This window comes from Silurus meridionalis, chromosome 28 (genome assembly GCF_014805685.1).
Source record: "Silurus meridionalis isolate SWU-2019-XX chromosome 28, ASM1480568v1, whole genome shotgun sequence".
Lineage (NCBI taxonomy): Eukaryota > Metazoa > Chordata > Actinopteri > Siluriformes > Siluridae > Silurus > Silurus meridionalis.
In genome coordinates, this window is record NC_060911.1 from 2,882,610 (window position 1) to 2,904,596 (window position 21,987).

A 21,987-nucleotide genomic window follows, 5' to 3' on the forward strand; every position below is an offset into this window, starting at 1 on the left:
TATTCAGTTTATTCTCTTTATACGATTCTGGATTGTATTTATTAATTAGCATGTAGGATTTTTGAGGTTCTGCTCAGAAAAAAAGACATTGTTGGTTGTTTTTTTGTTTAGTTTTATTCTAAGGAAAGTTGGACATTTCCTAATCACTGGCTTTGTATGCAAGGGGAATTCAAGAACTCAGTAAAAAAAACAAAAAATGAATATATGACTAATAAAAACAAGACCTAGTGAACTCGCTTTTATTACAAAATCTTCCGAAGCTCCATCAAGGATGTCATTTCATTAATGATGTTAAGGAACCAACTTTACATCATTCGATTTCTATATTTAAATGCAGCAAGTAAAATAACAATCATGCTGAGTCAGCAGATGCGTGTGTAGAAACCACAACTTGCATAAAACATACACACGCAATCGATATCTGACCATATTTGGAAGCATGAAATTTTCCCTTTTACTTGAACTAGAAAACCCAAATCTGTTCCAGCATGACAATGCACAAAAACAGCTCCATGAAGATACGCATTTCATGGGTTGGTGTGGAAGATCTCCAATTTTATCATGAATTCTTTCCACACTGACCATCCTTGAAGCCTCCTCACCTCACCTACACCAGTACCTGACGTCCAAATCTCCACAATAATCCAGTGGAACATGTTCCCAGAAGAGTGGAAGGAGTGTTGAAGGTAAAAACGAGGCCAGAAAAACAGTTCAAACATCACAAATAGCACCTTCTAAAATCATTTTTATTTGCATGACAGCAGAAATATGTACAATATACTCCAGAATATCGAACGACAACAAATAAAATCAGACACGGTATCAAAAAAGAGCTTTTATTAAACTGTTACAGTTCTGATAATCAGCTGCCTGATTGCGATCCCTTCAGAATAATAGGACATTAAACAAAGTGCCAGGAAATCACTAATGCACTTAATAAGCACACAAGATAAAAGATCTCAAACCTTTTGAACATCTTCTGTGAACTCTGTTCCACACTATATAGCCAAATGTTTGTGGACACCTGAGCACGAGATTGCAATGTGCTTCTTTTTCCACATTGAATCCCCGTTCGGTGTTAAAATGAACTCCACTCTTCTGGGAATATGTTCAACTAGATATTATGGAGATTGGTGCTCATTCAGACGTTAGGTGTTAGTTAAGTCTTATGTAGGTGTGGTGAGGAGGCCTGGGAGTGCAGGGTGAAAATATGTATCCCAAAAGGTGTTCAGTAGGGCTGGAGCTCTATAGCAGGAGATCTTCTACTCCACTCTGTCTAAAGCACATCTTCATGGAGCTGGCTTTGGGCACAGGGGCTTAGAAAAACATCCTATGCAACTGTGTGTCCATTTTTGTCGTAACAGTTTAAAGAAGAACCACATATGGAGAAAAAAGTCAGGTGTCCCAATCACCCATTTTAGCCATATAGTATATATAAATACACACACACACACACACACACACACACACACACACACACACACACACACATTGTTACCTTCACTTCTTAAAAACCACGACCCCCCATAAAGCAGCAATAAGCCCAGGAAACTGTGAAACAGTGTTGATGGTTAAGGCAGTGTTGATGGTTTTTTATACACTAAATAATTGTAACAGTTGTTACTGATGCTTTCTTTCTTTGTTATTAATGATTTAATATTTGCTGCTTTTATTTGCTGGACATACTTAAAAATACATTTTGAAGAAAAGAGGAGGTCGGCCAACCCCGAAGCTAGCTAGTGCGTCTCAGCCCGGGAAAGAGTTTGTTCACCGCTTCCAGACCAGTGAATACGAGCGGTACCACTGGATTACAACCTCTGAGGTTGCAAATTATGAGTCTGCATCTCTGCTAAGTAGGTTGTATTTTATTTACATTTTAATGTTTTTCTCATGTTATTAGACAAATATTGATTCTAAACTGCTCCAGATGTTGTAGGTGCACAGTTGTGGTTGTATTGTAGAGGTTTAGAGTCTAAACTGGGTTTCTTGCTTTAGTAAAATGGTTTTCACCTCCATATGTGAAATCTCTTTCTCTGTAATGCCACATGCTGTTATAATCACATTTTTGTATAGTATTGATGGTTTCTATAATTGCGACATTATAGTGGAGATGGATTAAGTCCCAGGTACCAAATGCATGGCCCGCCACTGGTTAGACCTATTTGTAATACAGATGTGTATATAAATGTGTGTGTGTATTACATTTAATTTTCTAAAGATATGATCTATTTAACTGTTCTATTTATTTCACAAATATCTTCATTACTTCCTTCATTCATTAAAAAAAATCTAAAAGCTGGACATAAAACACTAAAGAATCCATATCACTTCCTGTTTAGCGGCTAGCGCTATTGATTCTTGATCGTATTTCCGGTACGGAGCGAGTCGCCACAGTGACACTGCGCTAACTCTAGTTTCTTTTTTTAGACCTCTGGCATTGTTGTGTATGTTTTCAAGTTTAATAATAACTTAACTAACTAAACAAACCTAAACAAAATCGTGGTCCGCCACTTAAAACGTTCCTGAGGAAACTCAGATTTTAACTTTGTTCGGTAAAATTAAATGAAAGTTTCTTAAATACCTTAAGTTTGTTCAAAGACTTTTGCTTAATCTACTCAGTTTATGTGAAAAGACTCTAATGTTGCTCTAAACCAGGGGTCACCCACACGAGTAGCCCGTGGGCCTTTTCTAAAAATGGCTGTTTCCTACTTTGTTAAATCATTGTTGATACTTATTATCAGTGTTGTGCTAGTTACTAAAAAATAGTAACTAGTTACAGTTACTCGTTACTTCATTCAAAAAGTACCTTAGTTACTTTGTTGATTACTTTCACCAAAAAGTAATGCGTTACTGTTAAAAGTAACTTTTTAGAAGTAAAGAAAGAACGTTCTTTAATGTTCCCATTAATGCCCTTTTATGCGTTATGGTCTATACAATCAAAAACTGACTTCAACACAAAGTCATTTTTAAACACTATTTTATTAAAGTCAGAGCAGCACAAACTGAATATATCACAAGCATTTCTGAAATAAAGAACAAAACAAGCTGAATAATATATTCACAATCAAAAACTAAAGTGGCTTCTGCTGTTGTGTTGAGCTCTTGAACATGTTCCTTTCACAGCTGAAGTATGAAAACTATCAACAATGTAGAACACCGGGTTAGCTTCTAGTTTCGTCGAGGCGTGGAGTTTCTGGAGGTGTTGCTATCGCAGTAGATACGAGCTTCGAACCAGAAAGACACAGCTTACATTTGACTAAAAAGGTTTTTGTCTTTATACTCAACTACAGTAAAATAATGAGCATATTTCCACTTTGAGAAACTCATCTTGCTCTCGCCTCGACTCGCCATTACTGCCGCACAGACCTGAATAAACGGAGACACGCCCACAGTGCGTCTTCTTCGTGTTTACAGTGGTTCATCCTCCAATCCTACAATGCGTCGCTGCTGTAAACAGGTTAATCTGTAGGCTACACTTCAGCACAAATTAATTCATTTAAAAAAGTAACGGGTAACGCACCATACGGTAACGGAGTTACTTTATTTTTAAAAGTAATGCGTTACAGTATTAGTTACTGTCAAAAGTAACTTCGTTACAGTTACTGCCCAACACTGCTTATTATGAGAAATCATTAACATGATCAGTGTCTTCACATAGATGAATATCATTAATTATTAATAATAACATATAATAAAAGGTAAATTGAGCAAATTTGTTATTTCAGATTAAACTGGTAGCCCTTCACATCAATCGGTACCCAAGAAGTAGCTCTCAGTTTAAAAAAGGTTGGTGACCCCTGCTCTAAACACACTGATCTATTATTAGAATGATATTCATGAGTCAAACACTGATTGATTTCTATTACAATTATCATGAGCCAAAAACCTTCTTTTCAACTACTTGCTTTTTGAAAACTCATGCAAGTGAGGACACGGGTGTTGTGGCGAGGTCGAGTCTGCAGATTCTTCCATCATTTATTCCTCACAAAATGTTCTGCTTGTTGTTGAACTGATGCAGAACTGTATGTTGGTAAGTAGTACCCTGATTGGTGGTCTGGTGTGAGTTACGTTTTTATCCACTCATAAATAAACAGGAACGACTGATCTATCCTCTCAACTAAGACATCAAATGCATTTATTTAAAAGCAAGAATAAAAAAACCTCCATACAGACATGGAAAAATACGATTCAAATAAACTAAGAAAATATAACAACGCTTATGAAAAATGCTAGTAATACACAAACACTAATGGATGTAGCTAATAAAAAAATGACACACTGAATTGAAAGCATTTGCAATGTGTTTTTGCTCTACTGGTCTACAATCCATTTCTCTTTACAGAGATTTAAATGGAAATGGTTTTCTCACATATCCAAAATTTCTTGGCACTGCATGTATTATCGTTCCATGTGTTAAGGACATCAACCACTGGTCTTCCATCTTCGGGACTGTAATCAGTTTCAACACAATTTTCATCTCCATTACGATTGTTTGGCTCTTGAGTCCACCAGAAACTAAAAACACACATAAAGGATCAGCACATTTAAGCTCTTCAGAGAAAAAGTTAATCAAGCAGATTAATGAGTTCAATGAGATGACTAAGTTCTTACGGAGTTTGCAGTGGTGTACCGTCCACCCATTTAAACAAGCGCTCCGTGTTTTGGTTATTCAAACCAATCCAAGCCGGCTTTCCTCTTCTAAACAACTCAATGAAATCCTGTTCAGGTAGATTCATTTATAATGCACAGTTTAACATCACTATTCCATCAAAATGTTTTTCTCTTTCTGTCTCACCTGTTCTTCTCTGCTCGTTATGATCACGAGGTTTGCATTTTTCTTTATGCAGTCGTCTTGGCTCTGAGTCCAGGTCTTGTTCTCCTTAGACATGAAGTAAAGACTGGACCTGAAGGAGACCCACCCCATCCTGAGATCCTCAGCTGTTCTTAGAAGAGATTAGGATTTGTTCTTTTAGACCTGATAAAATTCCATGAAAACATCTACAGTAGGTAAGGTTACCTCTATGTAGCCAATCAGGTCTATGATTAAATACGTATGCTACGTATTTTAGTCTAAGTTTAAATCTAAGTGCTTCAAAGCTAATAAAGATCAGGCATTACATTATGATCACCTGCCTGATATTGTGTTGGACCTCTTTTGCTGCTAAAGCAGTCCTGACCCATCGAACATCAACAACATTAACTTCTTCAGCAGTTTGAGCTATAGGAGCTCGTCTGTTGGATCGGAACAAACGGACCAGCCTTCGCTCCCCACCTGCATCAATGATCCTCAGCTGTCGCCGGATCACCACTGTTCCTTCTGACCACGGCAGACCACGAACAACCCACAAGAGCTGCAGTTTTGGAGATGCTCTGATCCAGACGTCTAGACGTCACAATTAGTCAAACTCGCCCATTTTTCCTGCTTCTAACATCAACTTTAAGGACAAAATGTTTACTTGCTGCCAAATAAATAAATCCACCCACTAACAGGAGCCATGATGAAGAGCTCATTAGTGATCTTCACTTCACCACTCATAATGTTATAACATCATAATGTTATGCCTGATCAGTGTGTGTTGTTGAAATCATCAGCCAGGTTTAATAGCAACTAAGCAAATGTCATTTATTTCATTACAATTAGTAATGAGGTTCACTAGCATCTGTTTTTTTATTTTTAGTTGTATATACATTAATTCTATCACAAATAAAAATAAAAATGAAATGAAATCACTGACCAAAGTTGGAATATTTTCTCTGGAGTTGATCTTTCTCCTGCTGTAGCTGATCTCTCACTTTACCCAGGCTGAGGTAGTTGATGTCTAACTGTCTTTTCTCCTCATTAAGTACATTGTATTTGGCCAGCGTGTAATTTTCACAGTCCATGAAGAACTGCTCCGTATGTTTCTGAGAAAGAACTGAACCAACAGAATTATCATATTAATCTGTGTGATTAGAGGGAAGTACATGTTACCCTATAGAAGACGATGCAGTCTGAGACACTGTGCCTTACAGACTGAAGGGTCTCTTCTCTTTATTGTGATTGTAATTGAAATGTAGTCTGTGTCAATTCACGTTATCCTGACAAGCACCAAGCGCTGAGGGTAAAATTGTTGTAGCTCAGTGGTTACGATCATGGATTTCATGTTCGAAGGGTGTGAGCTCAAATCCCACCGCCACTATTTTGCCGTTTAAACAAGATAAGTGGGATAACGTTAAAGAAAAAATAAGTGTAAATTGTTTCTGAACAATTTCACTCCCCCTACTGGTGGAATATGCTACTATGTAGGTATGTTCTATGTAGAAGATTCAACCTGAAGGAGTTTGGAGACTGTAAGGTGTTGGCAGGGGACGATGGGATGTTGGTCTGTAGGACAGCTTTAGAGATAAAAAATAAAAAAAGGAGAGGAGGAGAGTGAAGACTGAAAAAAGAATAAGGTTGTGGGGACTGAAGGAGGACGACTGTAGTATGAGATTCAGGGAAGCGGTCAGACAGGGGCTCGGTGGTGGTGAAGAGGTGCTGGATGATTGGGCATCTACTGCAGATTTGATAAGGGAGACGGTTAGAAAGGTACTCAGTGTAACATCTGGAAATAGAAAGGTAGACAAAGAGACGTGGTGGTGGAATGAGGAAGTGCAGTAGAGCATAAGAAGAAAAAGGTTGGAGAAACAGAATTAGGATCAGCAGAGTGATGAGAAAAGTAGGCAGGGGAACAAGGTAAAGAGGGATGTGGTGAAAGCCAAGGAAAAAGTATGTGAGGCGTTGTATGAGAGGTTGGACACTAAGGAAGGAGAAAAGGATTTGTAGCGATTGGCCAGACAGATGGACCAAGCTGGGAAAGATGTGCTGCAAGTTAGAGCAATAAAGAATGGAGATGGAAATGTGTTGACAAGTGAGGAGAGTGTGTTGAGAAGGTGGAGGGAGTATTTTGAGCAGCTGATGAACGAGGAAAATAAGAGAGAAGGTTGGATGGTGTGGAGATGGTGAAGCTGGAAGTGGATAGGATTAGTAAGGAGGAAGCGAGAGCAGCAATTAAGAGGATGAAGAGTGGAAAGTCAGTAGAACCAGATGACATACCGGTAGAAGCATGGAGATGTTTAGGAGAGATTGCAGATTTTTTAACAAGATTCTGGAAGGTGAGAAGATGCCTGAGGAATGGAGAAGGAGTTTGCTGGTACCGATCTTTAAAAATAAGGGAGATGTGCAGACGTGCAGTAACTACAGGGGAATTAAGTTGATCAGTCACACCATGAAGTTATGGAAAAGAGTAGTGGAAGCCAGGCTGAGAGAAGAGGTGACCATCTGTGAGCAACAGTATGGTTTCATGCTGAGGAAGAGCACCACAGACACATTATTTGCTTGGAGAATGTTGATGGAGAAGTATAGAGAAGATCAGAAGGAGTTGCATTGTGTGTTTGTGGATTTAGAGAAAGCGTACGACAGGGTGGAGAGAGGAGTTGTGGTATTGTATGAGGAAGTCTGGTGTGTCAGAGAAGTATGTGAGGGTGGTGCAGGACATGTATGATGACAGCAGTGAAGTGTGCAGTAGGAACGACCGACTGGTTTAAGGTGGAGGTTGGACTGCATCAAGGATCGGCTCTGAGCCCTTTCCTGTTTGCAGTGGTGATGGACAGGTTGAAGGACGAGGTTAGACAGGAGTCTCTGTGGACTATGATGTTTGTGGATGATATTGTGATTTTATAGTGAGAGTAGGGAGCAGGTGGAGAAGAGCCTGGAGAGGTGGAGGTACATGCTGGAGAGAAGGGGAATGAAAGTCAGTAGGAGTAAGACAGAGTACATGTGTGTGAATGAGAGGGTGGGCAGTGGAGTGGTGTGGTTGCAGGGAGAAGAGGTGGAGAAGGTGGAGGAGTTCAGGTACCTGGGGTCAACAGTGCAAAGTAATGAAGAGTGTGTTAGAGAAGTGAAGAAAAGAGTGCAAGCAGGGTGGAGTGGGTGGAGAAGGGTGATATCAGGAGTGATTTGTGATAGAAGAGTATCTGTGAGAGTGAAAGGGAAAGTTTATAGGACTGTGGTGAGACCTGAGATGTTGTACGGATTAGAAACAGTGGCGGTGAGTAAAAGACAGGAGGTGTAACTGGAGGTAGCAGAGCTGAAGATGTTGAGATGTCCGTTGGTAGTGACGACGATGGGCAGGATTAGAAATTAGTTTATTAGAGGGACAGCCCATGTAGGACGTTTTGGAGACAAGGTGAGGGAGGTGTGATTGAGATGGTTTGGACATGTGCAGAGAAGAGACATGGGGTATATCAGTAGGGGAATGCTGAGGATGGAGCCACCAGGAAGGAGTTTGCGTCCTACCTGGAAGGTCGCTCATACCAGGTACCATGGAGGGGATCCACAGTGTGCAGACTCACCACTGGTGTCCCACAAGGCTTGGTACTGGGTCCCCTTCTTTTCTCCCTCTATACCCACTCCATTGGTGAAGTCATATCCTCACATGGGTTTTCTTATCACTGCTATGCAGATGACACTCAACTAATCTTTTCTTTCCCTCCATCAGATACCACAGCTTCTGCTCGGATATCAGCATGCTTGACAGACATATCTTCATGGATAAATGCTCACCAACTTAAACTCAACCCCAGCAAAACAGAACTGCTGGTCATCCCAGGTGATTCATCTCTAGGTCAAGATCTCCAAATAACACTTCATGACTCTCTGCTCTCCCCTTCAGCCACTGCTCGTAACCTTGGGGTAACTATGGACAATGAACTGTCCTTCTTCCCACATGTTGCTAATGTTGCTCGTTCTTGTCGATTTCTTCTCTATAACATCCAAAGGATTCGACCATTTTGTCCACACAAGCTGCCCAGGTGCTTGTTCAGTCTCTTGTCATTTCAAGACTTGACTACTGCAACTCTCTGCTGGCAGGTCTTCCCCTGAACGCTATTCGTCTACTGCAAATGATCCAAAACGCAGCTGCACGACTTGTGTTCAATCTGCCCAAGTTCTCCCACACCACCCCACTGCTGCGCTCCCTTCACTGCTTCCAGTAGCTGCACGTATCAGATTCAAAACACTGATGCTTGCCTACAAGGCCAAAAATGGACCAACACCATCTTACCTCAGTGACCTCATCACATCTCGCACTGCACCATGCTGTCTGAGATCCTCCAGTACTGCTCGACGGTACCACTTTCTCTCAGAATGAGAGGTAGGTACACTTCAAGGCTCTTCTCTGTTCTGGCACCGAGGTGGTGGAATGAACTTCCCCTAGATGTCCGTACAGCAGAGTCCCTGAATCTCTTCAAGCGACGACTGAAGACCTACCTCTTCCTGAAATACTTAAATTAGCACTTCCAAGCTTGTAGAATTTAAGGGTTAGATTTATATTAAGTTTGTAATTTTGCGTACCAGTGTTGATGTATTCATTAATAGAGACTCAAAGCACTTTGTACGTCGCTCTGGATAAGGGCGTCTCCTAAATGCCACAAATGTAAATGTAAATGTAAGGAGGAAAAGAGGAAGACCAAGGAGGAGGTTCATGGATGTGGTGAGGGAAGACATGCAGATAGTTGGTTTGAAAGAGGCAGGTGTAGAGGACAGGGGGGGGTATGGAGACGGATGATCTGCTGTGGCGCCCCCTAATTGAAGCAGCCGAAAGAAGAAGAGGAAGAAGAAGAAGAAGAAGACTGGTGGAAAACGCTACTCCAGCTAACAATGGTCAAATTTAAAATAGATGCCATAGATTTTTTTCACATAAATTTTGAGGTTAGAGCAGGTCGAAAAGCAGCAAGAGTATAACACCAAATGTACTGTATAACGTGTCATAATACACATATAAAAAGTTACAAACTTAATTTAAAAGCATTTGTTATTTTGTGATGATGATAAACAGCAGCAGTAACCTGGGACTTACGGTACAGCCTCAGGACGACGTTGAGAGTCGCCTGAACGATACACATTAGACCGATGCACACTCCAGCCAGCCTGAATGCTCCTGAAATTCAAAAACACATCATCAAGATAGGATTCAAAGTGATACCATGTGATACTAAATGTTGTATCTTCTTATATTTTATTATAAACACTATATAGTATCGGATATACACCAGATTTTCCCGGCCGTATTTCGATTTGGTAGCATGAAATGTTCCCTTTGCCTGACCTCGGAGACCCAAACTCGTTCCAGCATAACAATTCCCCTGTGCACAAAGCCAGCTCCATGAAGATCTGCATCAGAACCTGACTTACTAACGCCATTGTGGCTGAATGAGCACAAATCTTCTCAAAATCTCTTCCATCTTTAGTAGATTTTATTATAAGAGCAAACGGGGAAGCATACCAATCAAATTTCCACCAACAGCATCATGAAACATGATGTTCCTTCACCTTCTTTATTTAAAAGTTTGCATAGAAATGACAAAACACATACACTTCAATCTGGAAGACTTTTCCCAGAGGCCCCTGCCTTCCGTTATCCACATTAGAGTATAATTCCAATCCTTACCTCTATACTGAGCGTCTCTTCCAGGTGAGGGAGGTGTTTTCTTCTCCCTCTGTACATTCTGGTAGTTAGATTGTTCACGCTGAACTCTCATATCCAGATGTAAAGCCATGGATCAGTCCGACTTGATGGATTGTCAGTGTAAAACGAACAGTAAGTGCATCATGAGCATCTGTCCTCACTACATGTAGTGTCACACCGTTACACCATCATCCCAAAAGCAGGAACCGAGAACCATGAAGCAACTGCTGGAAGGAAGTAGAGTTTCTTCACCAAGAAGAATCGTTTTTTTCATGAAAATATCATTTGGGTAGTTTATATCATTTCATATTCAGTTTATTCTCTTTATACGATTCTGGATTGTATTTATTAATTAGCATGTAGGATTTTTGAGGTTCTGCTCAGAAAAAAAGACATTGTTGGTTGTTTTTTTGTTTAGTTTTTATTCTAAGGGAAAGTTGGACATTTCCTAATCACTGGCTTTGTATGCAAGGGGAATTCAAGAACTCAGTAAAAAAAACAAAAAATGAATATATGACTAATAAAAACAAGACCTAGTGAACTCGCTTTTATTACAAAATCTTCCGAAGCTCCATCAAGGATGTCATTTCATTAATGATGTTAAGGAACCAACTTTACATCATTCGATTTCTATATTTAAATGCAGCAAGTAAAATAACAATCATGCTGAGTCAGCAGATGCGTGTGTAGAAACCACAACTTGCATAAAACATACACACGCAATCGATATCTGACCATATTTGGAAGCATGAAATTTTCCCTTTCACTTGAACTAGAAAACCCAAATCTGTTCCAGCATGACAATGCACAAAAACAGCTCCATGAAGATACGCATTTCATGGGTTGGTGTGGAAGATCTCCAATTTTATCATGAATTCTTTCCACACTGACCATCCTTGAAGCCTCCTCACCTCACCTACACCAGTACCTGACGTCCAAATCTCCACAATAATCCAGTGGAACATGTTCCCAGAAGAGTGGAAGGAGTTTTGAAGGTAAAAACGAGGCCAGAAAAACAGTTCAAACATCACAAATAGCATCTTCTAAAATCATTTTTATTTGCATGACAGCACAAATATGTACAATATACTCCAGAATATCGAACGACAACAAATAAAATCAGACACGGTATCAAAAAAGAGCTTTTATTAAACTGTTACAGTTCTGATAATCAGCTGCCTGATTGCGATCCCTTCAGAATAATAGGACATTAAACAAAGTGCCAGGAAATCACTAATGCACTTAATAAGCACACAAGATAAAAGATCTCAAACCTTTTGAACATCTTCTTTGAACTCTAAGTTCTAAAGAGGCCACGCATTAGAATTTGTTTTTTTTTCTTGTTTTTTTTCTTATTTTTCTCCACGTGAATCTACGCACCGGCGTAACAAACAGTTATGGTTTATTCTCCATGATGCTGCATTCAGAACATTTGTGATCAGTAGTAAATTTTTCTGTGAATTCGGCGTAAGAGCTTGTTCTAGAGGCGGCATCATGGATAATTAACTATAACCATGTGTTGCAAATTTACATGTAAATTGTAAAACGTGCACATTTTAGAAATTAAAACTGCTGTAGGAAAAGCTGGGGTTATATTACAGGTCAGTTACAGTCTATCCAAAAGAACTCAACTCAAAGAAGAGTCTCAGGTTTTGGTCTCATTTTTCATATTTGATCTGATTTTTCTGACACTTTTCACAGAAATCAGGATATTCATCATAAATAAGATCTTCATGCTGAGGTACAGAACGAGGTTTACGAAGCCTAATGGAAAGATTAGGTGTTTTTGTCTCCATCGTGTGGTGCTGATGTGTAACTACAGCGAGAAGCCAGTCAGTAACGCTCCACTCACGATCATACAAAACGCCAGGATGAGAAGTAGGTAGTTCCTCAATCCCTGAGGATAAGCAAACATTTTAATAGGCGAAAAAAAACAACAACAACAATGAATACACTATATAGCCAAATGTTTGTGGACACCTGAGCACGAGATTGCAATGTGCTTCTTTTTCCACATTGAATCCCCGTTCGGTGTTAAAATGAACTCCACTCTTCTGGGAATATGTTCAACTAGATTTTATAGAGATTGGTGCTCATTCAGACGTTAGGTGTTAGTTAAGTCTTATGTAGGTGTGGTGAGGAGGCCTGGGAGTGCAGGGTGAAAATATGTATCCCAAAAGGTGTTCAGTAGGGCTGGAGCTCTATAGCAGGAGATCTTCTACTCCACTCTGTCTAAAGCACATCTTCATGGAGCTGGCTTTGGGCACAGGGGCTTAGAAAAACATCCTATGCAACTGTGTGTCCATTTTTGTGGTAACAGTTTAAAGAAGAACCACATATGGCGAAAAAAGTCAGGTGTCCCAATCACCCATTTTAGCCATATAGTATATATAAATACACACACACACACACACACACACACACACACACACCGTTACCTTCACTTCTTTAAAAACCACGACCCCCCATAAAGCAGCAATAAGCCCAGGAACCTGTCAAACACAAAGCATTAATGTTATAAAGAGACCTTTCATTTCATCCCTCTCTTCCTCTTAGTCCTCTGCACTCCTGAGGTAACGCGGTCGCATCACATCTCCTTCTCGCTTCACGTGGGGGAAAAACATCATCATCCGAGATGGTGTCACTCACCGTAGTAATGATGGGGAAGCTCACCAGTGGCTTCAGGTAATGATTGGCCAGGAACCAGCAGCAGGTGGCCACACCCCACATCAGCCCAGAAACAAACCCTGTGCAGTACAGAATCGAGATCAGAGAATCGATATCAAAGTACCAAAGAGGCTCCATTTAGGACGTTCCAGAAGATTCTACAGTGTGTCGTTACACAGGTGTGGGTCCTACCTGGGAGCACGGCTTTAGGGAACACTTGCGGTTTGTTCTTTTTGAAGGCGCAGTAGATGATGAAGTATACAGTGCTGGTGAGAAAGATCCCACTGAAATGAGCGAAGACGTAATCCAGATCTAAACCACCACACACACACACACACACACCCCAGTGGTGTAAAATATGAGTGAATGCACTTTGTTACTGTACGTAAATTCTCTTTCTGCTACTTTCTAGTTTTCAAAGGTTCTCCTTCACTCTGACTACGATTCAGTAGATGTCCTTTTTACTCCACTGTATTTTAATTGAAACGAGCGTTTCCACCATTTCCATCTCTGTTAAAGACGTCCCTGAGGCCCGGATCTGCTGCATGTGAAGGACTTGAAAGACTGAGAGCGGCATCAAATCAGTCAGCTCTAAATATTTGGTTTTATTCGTCCATTGAATACTAAGAGATCTTCTATTATGTGATAATGCTGTAATTGTATTGGTTCATTCTGGCATGTTGAAAAGGCTGCAGTGTTGATGGTTAATGCAGTGTTGATGGTTAATGCAGTGTTGATGGTTAATGCAGTGTTGATGGTTAATGCAGTGTTGATGGTTAAGGCAGTGTTGATGGTTAAGGCAGTGTTGATGGTTAAGGCAGTGTTGATGCAGTGTTGATGGTTAAAGCAGTGTTGATGCAGTGTTGATGGTTAAGGCAGTGTTGATGGTTAAGGCAGTGTTGATGGTTAAGGCAGTGTTGATGGTTAAGGCAGTGTTGATGCAGTGTTGATGGTTAAGGCAGTGTTGATGCAGTGTTGATGGTTAAGGCAGTGTTGATGGTTAAGGCAGTGTTGATGCAGTGTTGATGGTTAAGGCAGTGTTGATGCAGTGTTGATGGTTAATGCAGTGTTGATGGTTAAGGCAGTGTTGATGGTTAAGGCAGTGTTGATGGTTAAGGCAGTGTTGATGCAGTGTTGATGGTTAAAGCAGTGTTGGTGCAGTGTTGATGGTTAAAGCAGTGTTGGTGCAGTGTTGGTGCAGTGTTGATGCAGTGTTGATGCAGTGTTGGTGCAGTGTTGGTGCAGTGTTGATGGTTGATGCAGTGTTGATGCAGTGTTGATGCAGTGTTGATGGTTAAGGCAGTGTTGATGCAGTGTTGATGGTTAAGGCAGTGTTGATGGTTAAGGCAGTGTTGATGCAGTGTTGATGGTTAAGGCAGTGTTGATGGTTAAGGCAGTGTTGATGCAGTGTTGATGGTTGATGCAGTGTTGGTGCAGTGTTGATGGTTGGTGCAGTGTTGGTGCAGTGTTGGTGCAGTGTTGGTGCAGTGTTGGTGCAGTGTTGGTGCAGTGTTGGTGCAGTGTTGAGGGTTAAGGCAGTGTTGATGCAGTGTTGATGGTTGATGCAGTGTTGATGCAGTGTTGATGGTTGACGCAGTGTTGATGGTTGACGCAGTGTTGATGGTTGACGCAGTGTTGATGGTTGACGCAGTGTTGATGCAGTGTTGAGGGTTAAGGCAGTGTCGATGCAGTGTTGATGGTTAAGGCAGTGTTGATGCAGTGTTGAGGGTTAAGGCAGTGTCGATGCAGTGTTGAGGGTTAAGGCAGTGTCGATGCAGTGTTGAGGGTTAAGGCAGTGTCGATGCAGTGTTGATGGTTAAGGCAGTGTCGATGCAGTGTTGATGGTTAAGGCTGTGTTGATGCAGTGTTGATCGTTACGGCAGTGTTGATCGTTACGGCAGTGTTGAGGTGTACAATTTTGATTTGTACTTTAGAAAACAAGCAAACAAAAAACGTACCGAACTGGCTCGCCCCAACATATTGGCTGTCATGCTGACTTGCGTGGACTTTGATGTACAGCATGGGGATGAACGATGAACCGTAGAGGAGTCCAGCTACTACGGCCATTCCTGAACCTCTGAAAATCATTATAGTAAAAAAAAACAACCAACATAAGCAGATATTGTACAACATGTACCTAAACAATGACCTGAAATAATGATTTATTAGCATTCTACCATACACAAGTACTGGCCACTATATGGACTAAAGTTTGTGGACACCTGATCATACTGATTTCTAAACATTTTGAATTGGAATTTATATCTTGTTACTTTTAAACATCTTACATTTTAGACTTCTGTAGGAGTGTGCAAACTTTTCATTTTGTTTACTTTTGTCCTGCTTCAGCGAAACCTTCCCCTGAAAAGTATTGTGGCCTACAGCCCAGGATCGTTTCTATACTTACACCAGGCGCTTAGTGAGAGGCGGCAACATGTCCACCCACGAGTTATCCGATGATGTGTGAGGGCTGGTGTTTACACTCTGAAATAAAAAGATCACAACACCTTTCTTTACAAAACTCATCCAATAAAGAGCGATTATCAAAACCAGAAAGTAGCGTGTTACAGTTCCATTATAATCAAGCAGCTGATGTGGAAGTAAAAAACACTTTTATTATCCTCTTCCACATCTTATACACACAAATGACCAGAAGACGTACACTGTCTATTAGCAGTGGCGTCTCTTCAGCTGCAACAGGCCTCTGAACATTGGTCTTCACAAAGAAAAACACCATGGCGCTGTGGGAGGCCAGAGATACAGTTAGAGCTCAGAAATGAAGAGAACAATCACACAATAAAGACAAAAACGTGTGTGTGAGGGTGTGAATGTGTTTGCATGGTACCTAAGCAAACACAATCCAGCTCCGCAGTAGTTAAGTATCGGGTTGCTGACTTTCTCCGCTTCAATACCAAACCAGCCAAATCTGAGAATACAATAAGACAAGAGAGGAGACTTGTGAGACCCTGAACCTGACACATGCTGAGGGTTTTCACATTTTTGTATTGTTTACAAAGTAGTAATGACTAATTGGTCATTTATTAGTCCTGACTTTTCATCCTTCCATCGATTTTTTGTGAATAAACGAGAGAACACATATGGCAGTCCCTATTACACTCCCCATTCTCCCTCTGCAAGGACCAAAAGTGTGTATAAAGACCGTTCCGTGTTTGCTCTTCAAAGCTTTGGAGCTTTTCACGTGCTTTCAGTGTTCTTTTGTAAATGGAAATGTTCCACCAGATGCAATTTGCTTCCAAAAAATGTGTAAAAAAATAAATAATCAGTGCATTAAATCACCTACAGAACACAATATGGACAAACGCATTTTCTTCCAGTAATAGCTGATTTTTCATTAAACTGTTTCCACAATGTAGGAGGCACACAATTATATAGGACATCTTTTTATGCAATGGTATGATATTCTCCCTTCACTTCCCTTCACCCAAACCTGTTCCAGCATTGCAATGTTCATCGTGAACATGGATTGGCATGGAGGATCTTGTGTGACCTGCTATAGAGTTCTGACCTCCTCAACCCTATTAAACATTGGTGAGAGGAACAAACCTTGAGAGTTTACAGATTCAAAAAGGAAACCTCATCATTATGGGGGTGACACCGAATATTTATATATTATGGTTATGGAAGGGCAAAATGTTGCAATGCACTTGTAGTCCAAAGCCATTCTAGCAGAGCTGGACCGAGACCGGAGTTTCTTCTCGGAGCAGATCAAAAAGAGAAATCCCAAATATTTCAATCCTTATGCTGACTCAAAAACCGACCCCATTGTATATGAACTACATGTTTTTTTTTTCCAGTCTCCAGTAAAAACAACCAAAAGAATCTCAGGTGCACATCCATTTGGTGGCTACAATGATGACCGTTTAAGAATCGAGTTGCTCTGAATGCTAAACCCTTCAAATGACCCAAATATACATCCGCTAACATTATGGAGGTTTTTTTATTTTGTTTTTTTTAACTTACCGTGAGCTGGCCCAGCCCATCAAGAGGTTGAAAGAAGCCCAAATTAAAAGGCCTAGGCCGAGACCGATGGTCTTGAGTATGGGCACGACCGTAATGTTTCCTACAGTAAAACAGAAAGAAAACGCTCACTTCCACACATGAGATTAGATTAGACTAAATTATACTGACACTGTGCAGAGTACAAGTACACAGCCAATGAAATGCACAAAAGTGCAATTAGCAATGTATATAAATAAATAAATAAATAAAATGTGTACACACACACACACACACACACACACACACACACACACACACACACACACACACACACGATAATTCGCGTCTTGGAAAATTTGCGGGATCTCATTTGGAACCAAACTAACAGCAAGTTGCGTATTATCTTAAAATTGGCGAGAATCCGCAGCGGAAGGTTCAGGAACGTTTGGAATAACATTTTAAACTACTGTATTTTCCGGACTATAAGCCGCTACTTTTTTCCCACGTTTTGAACTCCGCGGCTTAAACAATTAAGCGGCTTATTTATGAATTTTTCCTGGGTTTTTCCCGGTTTCACAAACTTCTAGCCAAAAAACTGAGCCCCATAACATTAGACCAATGAAATTGCAGGACAGGTTCAGGTGAACCAATGAAACTCTTTATATTAAATCAGATGCGCTCCCACTGAATCGGGCCGCACCACATCATAAATATGGATGATGTTCCTCTGACGTTTGACCTGCCGCTCACTCGGACTGTCTACAGGAAATGTGAATCATTCGTCACGCTGAAAACAACCAGGCATGAAAACACACTTCACCTGTGTTCTGAGCTGCACGGCATCGGGAGAAAAACTTCACCGATGGTGATTTTTAAACACATGACGATGACAAAAGAAAAACTAGGGTTTAAGAGAAATAGTTGTGAAAGGAAGGAGGAAGACAGTGAACAATGACTTTCTTGGTAGCTACTGTTTAGATACAAGCCGTGTAACAGACACTGTCTTTCATTAAAGCCTGTGTAAAGTTCATTAGTTTCAGTGTAGACACCTGCGGCTTATAGACAGGTGCGGCTTATTTATGTTCAAAATACAGATCTTTGTCAAATTCAGTGGGTGCGGCTTATATATGGGTGCTTTTGATACTCCGGAAATTACGGTGTGTATTTGGTCAAATACTGTACACTATTACGTTTATAAAGTTACATAATGTCTAGATTAAGTCACGAAGATACCATATGGGGTGCGGGGATTTTCGGAACTCACGGGGGTTCTAATAGTCTTAGAACGTAACCGACAAAACAGAGAACAACGCAATATCAGAGTTTCTGCTCCTCTGTTCGCCCCTCTCTTTCTCTGTTCATTTCACCACATCCCTCCACTGGCTACAGCTTCCGCCAATCACCATGTAATCAGAATTCTTTCATTTAAAAATGATAAATCTAGATTAAAATTCAGCTCGAAAACACATCCAAACAAGATTCGATATTATGACGTTTTCTTCACTGTATATGAAAAATCTTCTTTGAAAAAGAAAGAAAAAAAAAAGCTGTACACCGAAAATGAATGCTTCTTGTTACCTGTGGCCCATATGGCTCCTCCCAGCATAGCCAGGGGCCAGAACTTCGGGCTGTTTAAGATGATGTTCGCAATCAGAGCCACGGTCCATATAGCAGCGCAGAGCACCCACTGGAAAAACATGCCTAATAACACACACACAAACACACACACACAAGAACACACACAAACAATATACAATGAAACAACTATAGAACAACTTCAAAGGTCCAAACACTGGCCCCACTTCCCAAAGTTAGCACTAGTTTAAAATATACACTCATGCGGTTGTTGACCTCATAAGGTTCGCACGTCTCACCATCGCCAGTGTCGATTTTCTTTACAGGAACAAAGTTGCTCCCAAAGAAGAGGACGGAAACTGCACAGGATACGAAGCCGTACGTCAGCTCGGTCGTGTTCGTGCCATTAGAGGAACCTCTGAGGAGGTGAGAGGGATCCATAAGCATCTCCATCCCTTTGACTTCATCACAGACAGAAAGTGAGAGGAACACACACACACACACACACACACACACACACACACACACAGAATTAGACAGTTTTTATTTCCCGCCTAATGGCAGATTATTATAAACTGTCCTCTTTTTTAATGAAATTCACATATTAGATTGTAAGTGGTAGTAATGGCAGAATCTAAATCTACTTGAATCATTGCAGCCACGTTGGTAACGAGTGTGTGAAAGTAAAAGTCATGTGATCAGTTTGAATACACATCCATTACATCATAGCGTTTTTAAACCTTCTACGTCTACGCCTACACACACAGCAATCATGTGAGAACAACAGACTTTCATATGACTAATAATTTTGATGACTCGACACAATGCCTGGGCCAACATGTACCAGGATGTCCTCGTGTTTTATCTCAAACCAAATCAACTCTCTAAACCAAACACTTTGGATATACATTTTTATTGTGGTATAAATTATTTGTCCTTTGATTCATCTTTGAGACATATTTTGCTATTTGACTCCTGCTTTTGTGTGAAACTCTCCCTAAACAATTACTGAACAGAAAGCGACAAAACTACGACACGTATTCAACATGGTGTCATATTTAATAGAAGAAACAGTATCATTAAACCTTAATGAAATGTCAATTCTTTCAAGCACATGATCTATAAATATATAGACTATTTATTTTCCCTCTAAACATCATTGAGTAAATTATAAAAATGTTAAAGTATTACAAATAATTTATTTTAAAAAAGCCTGCGATTTGAGTTACAGCCACAAATATTATCAGAGTTATAAAAATTGATCGATTTATACTAAATAGTGTTAGAAAAGTTTTTAATAATTAATTTAAAGCCTTAATTATGATTTCTGCATCCAGTCAGTTCTCCTATAGCACATGGTCTTTTCTCTTTTTTTCTTTTCTTAAAAAGCCAAAGAAAAGGTATGATGTTACTGCGAAACCACAGTTTAATGTCCTGAAGACTTTCCTGTGGTGGAAAAACCTCCTGACTCCTACAAAGTGCTGACACTCTGAAAAAATGTCAAAACTAAATGTCTAACAAATATGCTTTACTTTTAAACTACATTTTTAATGTTTATTATTAGACTGTCATTCAATGAATTGTATGACAGTCTAATAATAAACATTAAAAATGTAGTTTAAAAGTAAAGCATTTAAGTTAAAGATTTGAGTAAAGATTTGAGTTACAGCCGCATTGTCAGAATTATGAAGAAGTAATGGATTTATACTGAATATTATGTTAGAAATGTGTTTAGTAATTCACTTAATTATTCAACACACAGAACTGAAACAGAACTTGCACACACACACTCACTCACACACACTCAAATGTGTGTTACCGAACTGTACAACCTGGACTAAACACAATCATCACTCATCTCGATCCACTCCACCACCATTTATCTATTTATTATTATTTATACTCGCACCTTGTACTACAGTAGAATGTTTACATGCTGTCTTTGCACCTCCTTGCTGCTGTTTTTTTTGCACTATATTGTTGTTTGTATTCTCTCCTGGGTATAGTTTTTACATTTCTCCTTCACAGTACTGTATAATCAAGTGTACAGCGGGTTTACTAGTTGGCGCTATACTCGGTTTATTGTCTTTTGTCCTGTCTTGTGTTGTCTGTGTGCACTGTCTGTCTGTACTGTTTTTTGTCTGCACTGTTTGCACCAGGTTGCACTCAATGCACTTTATGTTTGTGGTGTTGTAGCTCTATGCTGTTGTTGTTTAGTGTAGCACCAGGGTTTCGGAGGAAACCTCCTGACTGATACAAAGTGCTGACTGTAAATGTTAAATAAATGCCTAGGAAAAGTCCTTTTTTCTTTTAAATTAACCTGTTTAAAATGCATATTATTATTATTGTCGTACAAAAAATTATAAAATATAAAAACGTAATAAATTCAACCTTAAACGCCAAACGAAATATGTAATAAATAAAAAAAAAAGTATATAAATATTTCATACTTGTACTGAATATTATGTTAGAAACGTGTTTATTATTTCGTTTAATTCATTCATTCATTCATTAATTTTAAATATAAATTTCTGCATCCATAATGTAACATTCGCCTGAAGCCTCTGAGTTGTTTTTAAGTCCGCCATCTTGGATTTCTTATCGCCTTTGGTGTCAGCACGTGACTCAGGCGCGTGCAAGGGGCGTGGTCTATAGTCTGAGGGCGGGGTTAAACGTTAGACATAATTAGCATAGTTATTTTTTCATTCCGGTTTGTCTTTTTGAATGCGGAATACAGTACTATATACTATACAGTACTATACTATACTAATAATAATAATAATAATATTATACATGCATTTCTTGATAGACTTCCTGATAATTTAACAAATTAACCACACTAGGATTTTTGGAGCCATTTTTAATAAATACCGAAATCTACGTGTATTCATTGCTTTCATTAGAAACATTGTGAGTCAGACCTGCTAACCTCGACATGCATTCATTTATAGTTATGTATTAATAATAAACAAACCAACTTACCGGTTTTTATGGCACCAGTAGATTCGGGTTCACATAAATCGACTATCGTGCATGGCTTCCAGTTTTATTTAACACAAAAAAAGACCAAAAACACCCCAGTCTTCCAAACTAAAGACTCCAATTCATCCGAGAAATCAAAATTTCCTGCTTCTGTGTATCAGCTGAGTCTGGTCACGTGATATAAAACGTCACGCGGATGCCGGAAGTAAATGGTCCACATGTGAGTCTTGTTTTTCTATTTTTTTTTTTTTTTTTTACAATTTCCTTTAGGCGATTTAACTCGTTTTTAATGTACTCATGGATTATTATTTCAGCC

The 21,987-nt window shown here is 39.7% G+C and overlaps 2 protein-coding genes across 4 annotated transcripts; both read right to left on the bottom strand.

The window, feature by feature from the left end:
* Window positions 1–822: 822 nt before the first annotated feature.
* Window positions 823–21,855, bottom strand: tmem144a (transmembrane protein 144a). Of its 2 annotated transcripts, XR_006924801.1 has the most exons (13): window positions 21,672–21,855; window positions 18,989–19,150; window positions 18,693–18,815; window positions 17,136–17,235; window positions 16,000–16,080; window positions 15,817–15,895; window positions 15,562–15,638; window positions 15,113–15,231; window positions 13,347–13,466; window positions 13,137–13,234; window positions 12,926–12,979; window positions 11,762–12,384; window positions 823–965 (listed from the first exon to the last, which is right to left on the bottom strand). XR_006924801.1 is itself a non-coding variant. In XM_046842533.1 (12 exons), exons 2-12 carry the CDS (start codon window positions 19,140–19,142, stop codon window positions 12,304–12,306), a joined length of 1,086 nt encoding a protein of 361 aa, XP_046698489.1. In that variant the 5' UTR covers window positions 19,143–19,150; window positions 21,672–21,855; the 3' UTR covers window positions 11,619–12,303. The 2 variants fall into 2 exon arrangements, 1 of the variants encoding a protein (XP_046698489.1); XM_046842533.1 differs by lacking the exon at window positions 823–965 and having other exon boundaries at window positions 11,619–12,384.
* LOC124381136 (CD209 antigen-like protein 2) lies at window positions 4,114–10,690 on the bottom strand. Of its 2 annotated transcripts, XM_046842537.1 has the most exons (7): window positions 10,470–10,690; window positions 9,879–9,959; window positions 5,736–5,915; window positions 5,273–5,383; window positions 4,796–4,938; window positions 4,612–4,718; window positions 4,114–4,515 (listed from the first exon to the last, which is right to left on the bottom strand). In XM_046842537.1, the coding sequence occupies exons 1-7, from the start codon at window positions 10,576–10,578 to the stop codon at window positions 4,347–4,349; spliced, it is 900 nt and encodes a 299-aa protein (XP_046698493.1). In that variant the 5' UTR covers window positions 10,579–10,690; the 3' UTR covers window positions 4,114–4,346. The 2 variants fall into 2 exon arrangements, with proteins under 2 accessions (XP_046698493.1, XP_046698494.1); XM_046842538.1 differs by lacking the exon at window positions 5,273–5,383 and having other exon boundaries at window positions 10,470–10,673.
* Window positions 21,856–21,987: the final 132 nt, after the last annotated feature.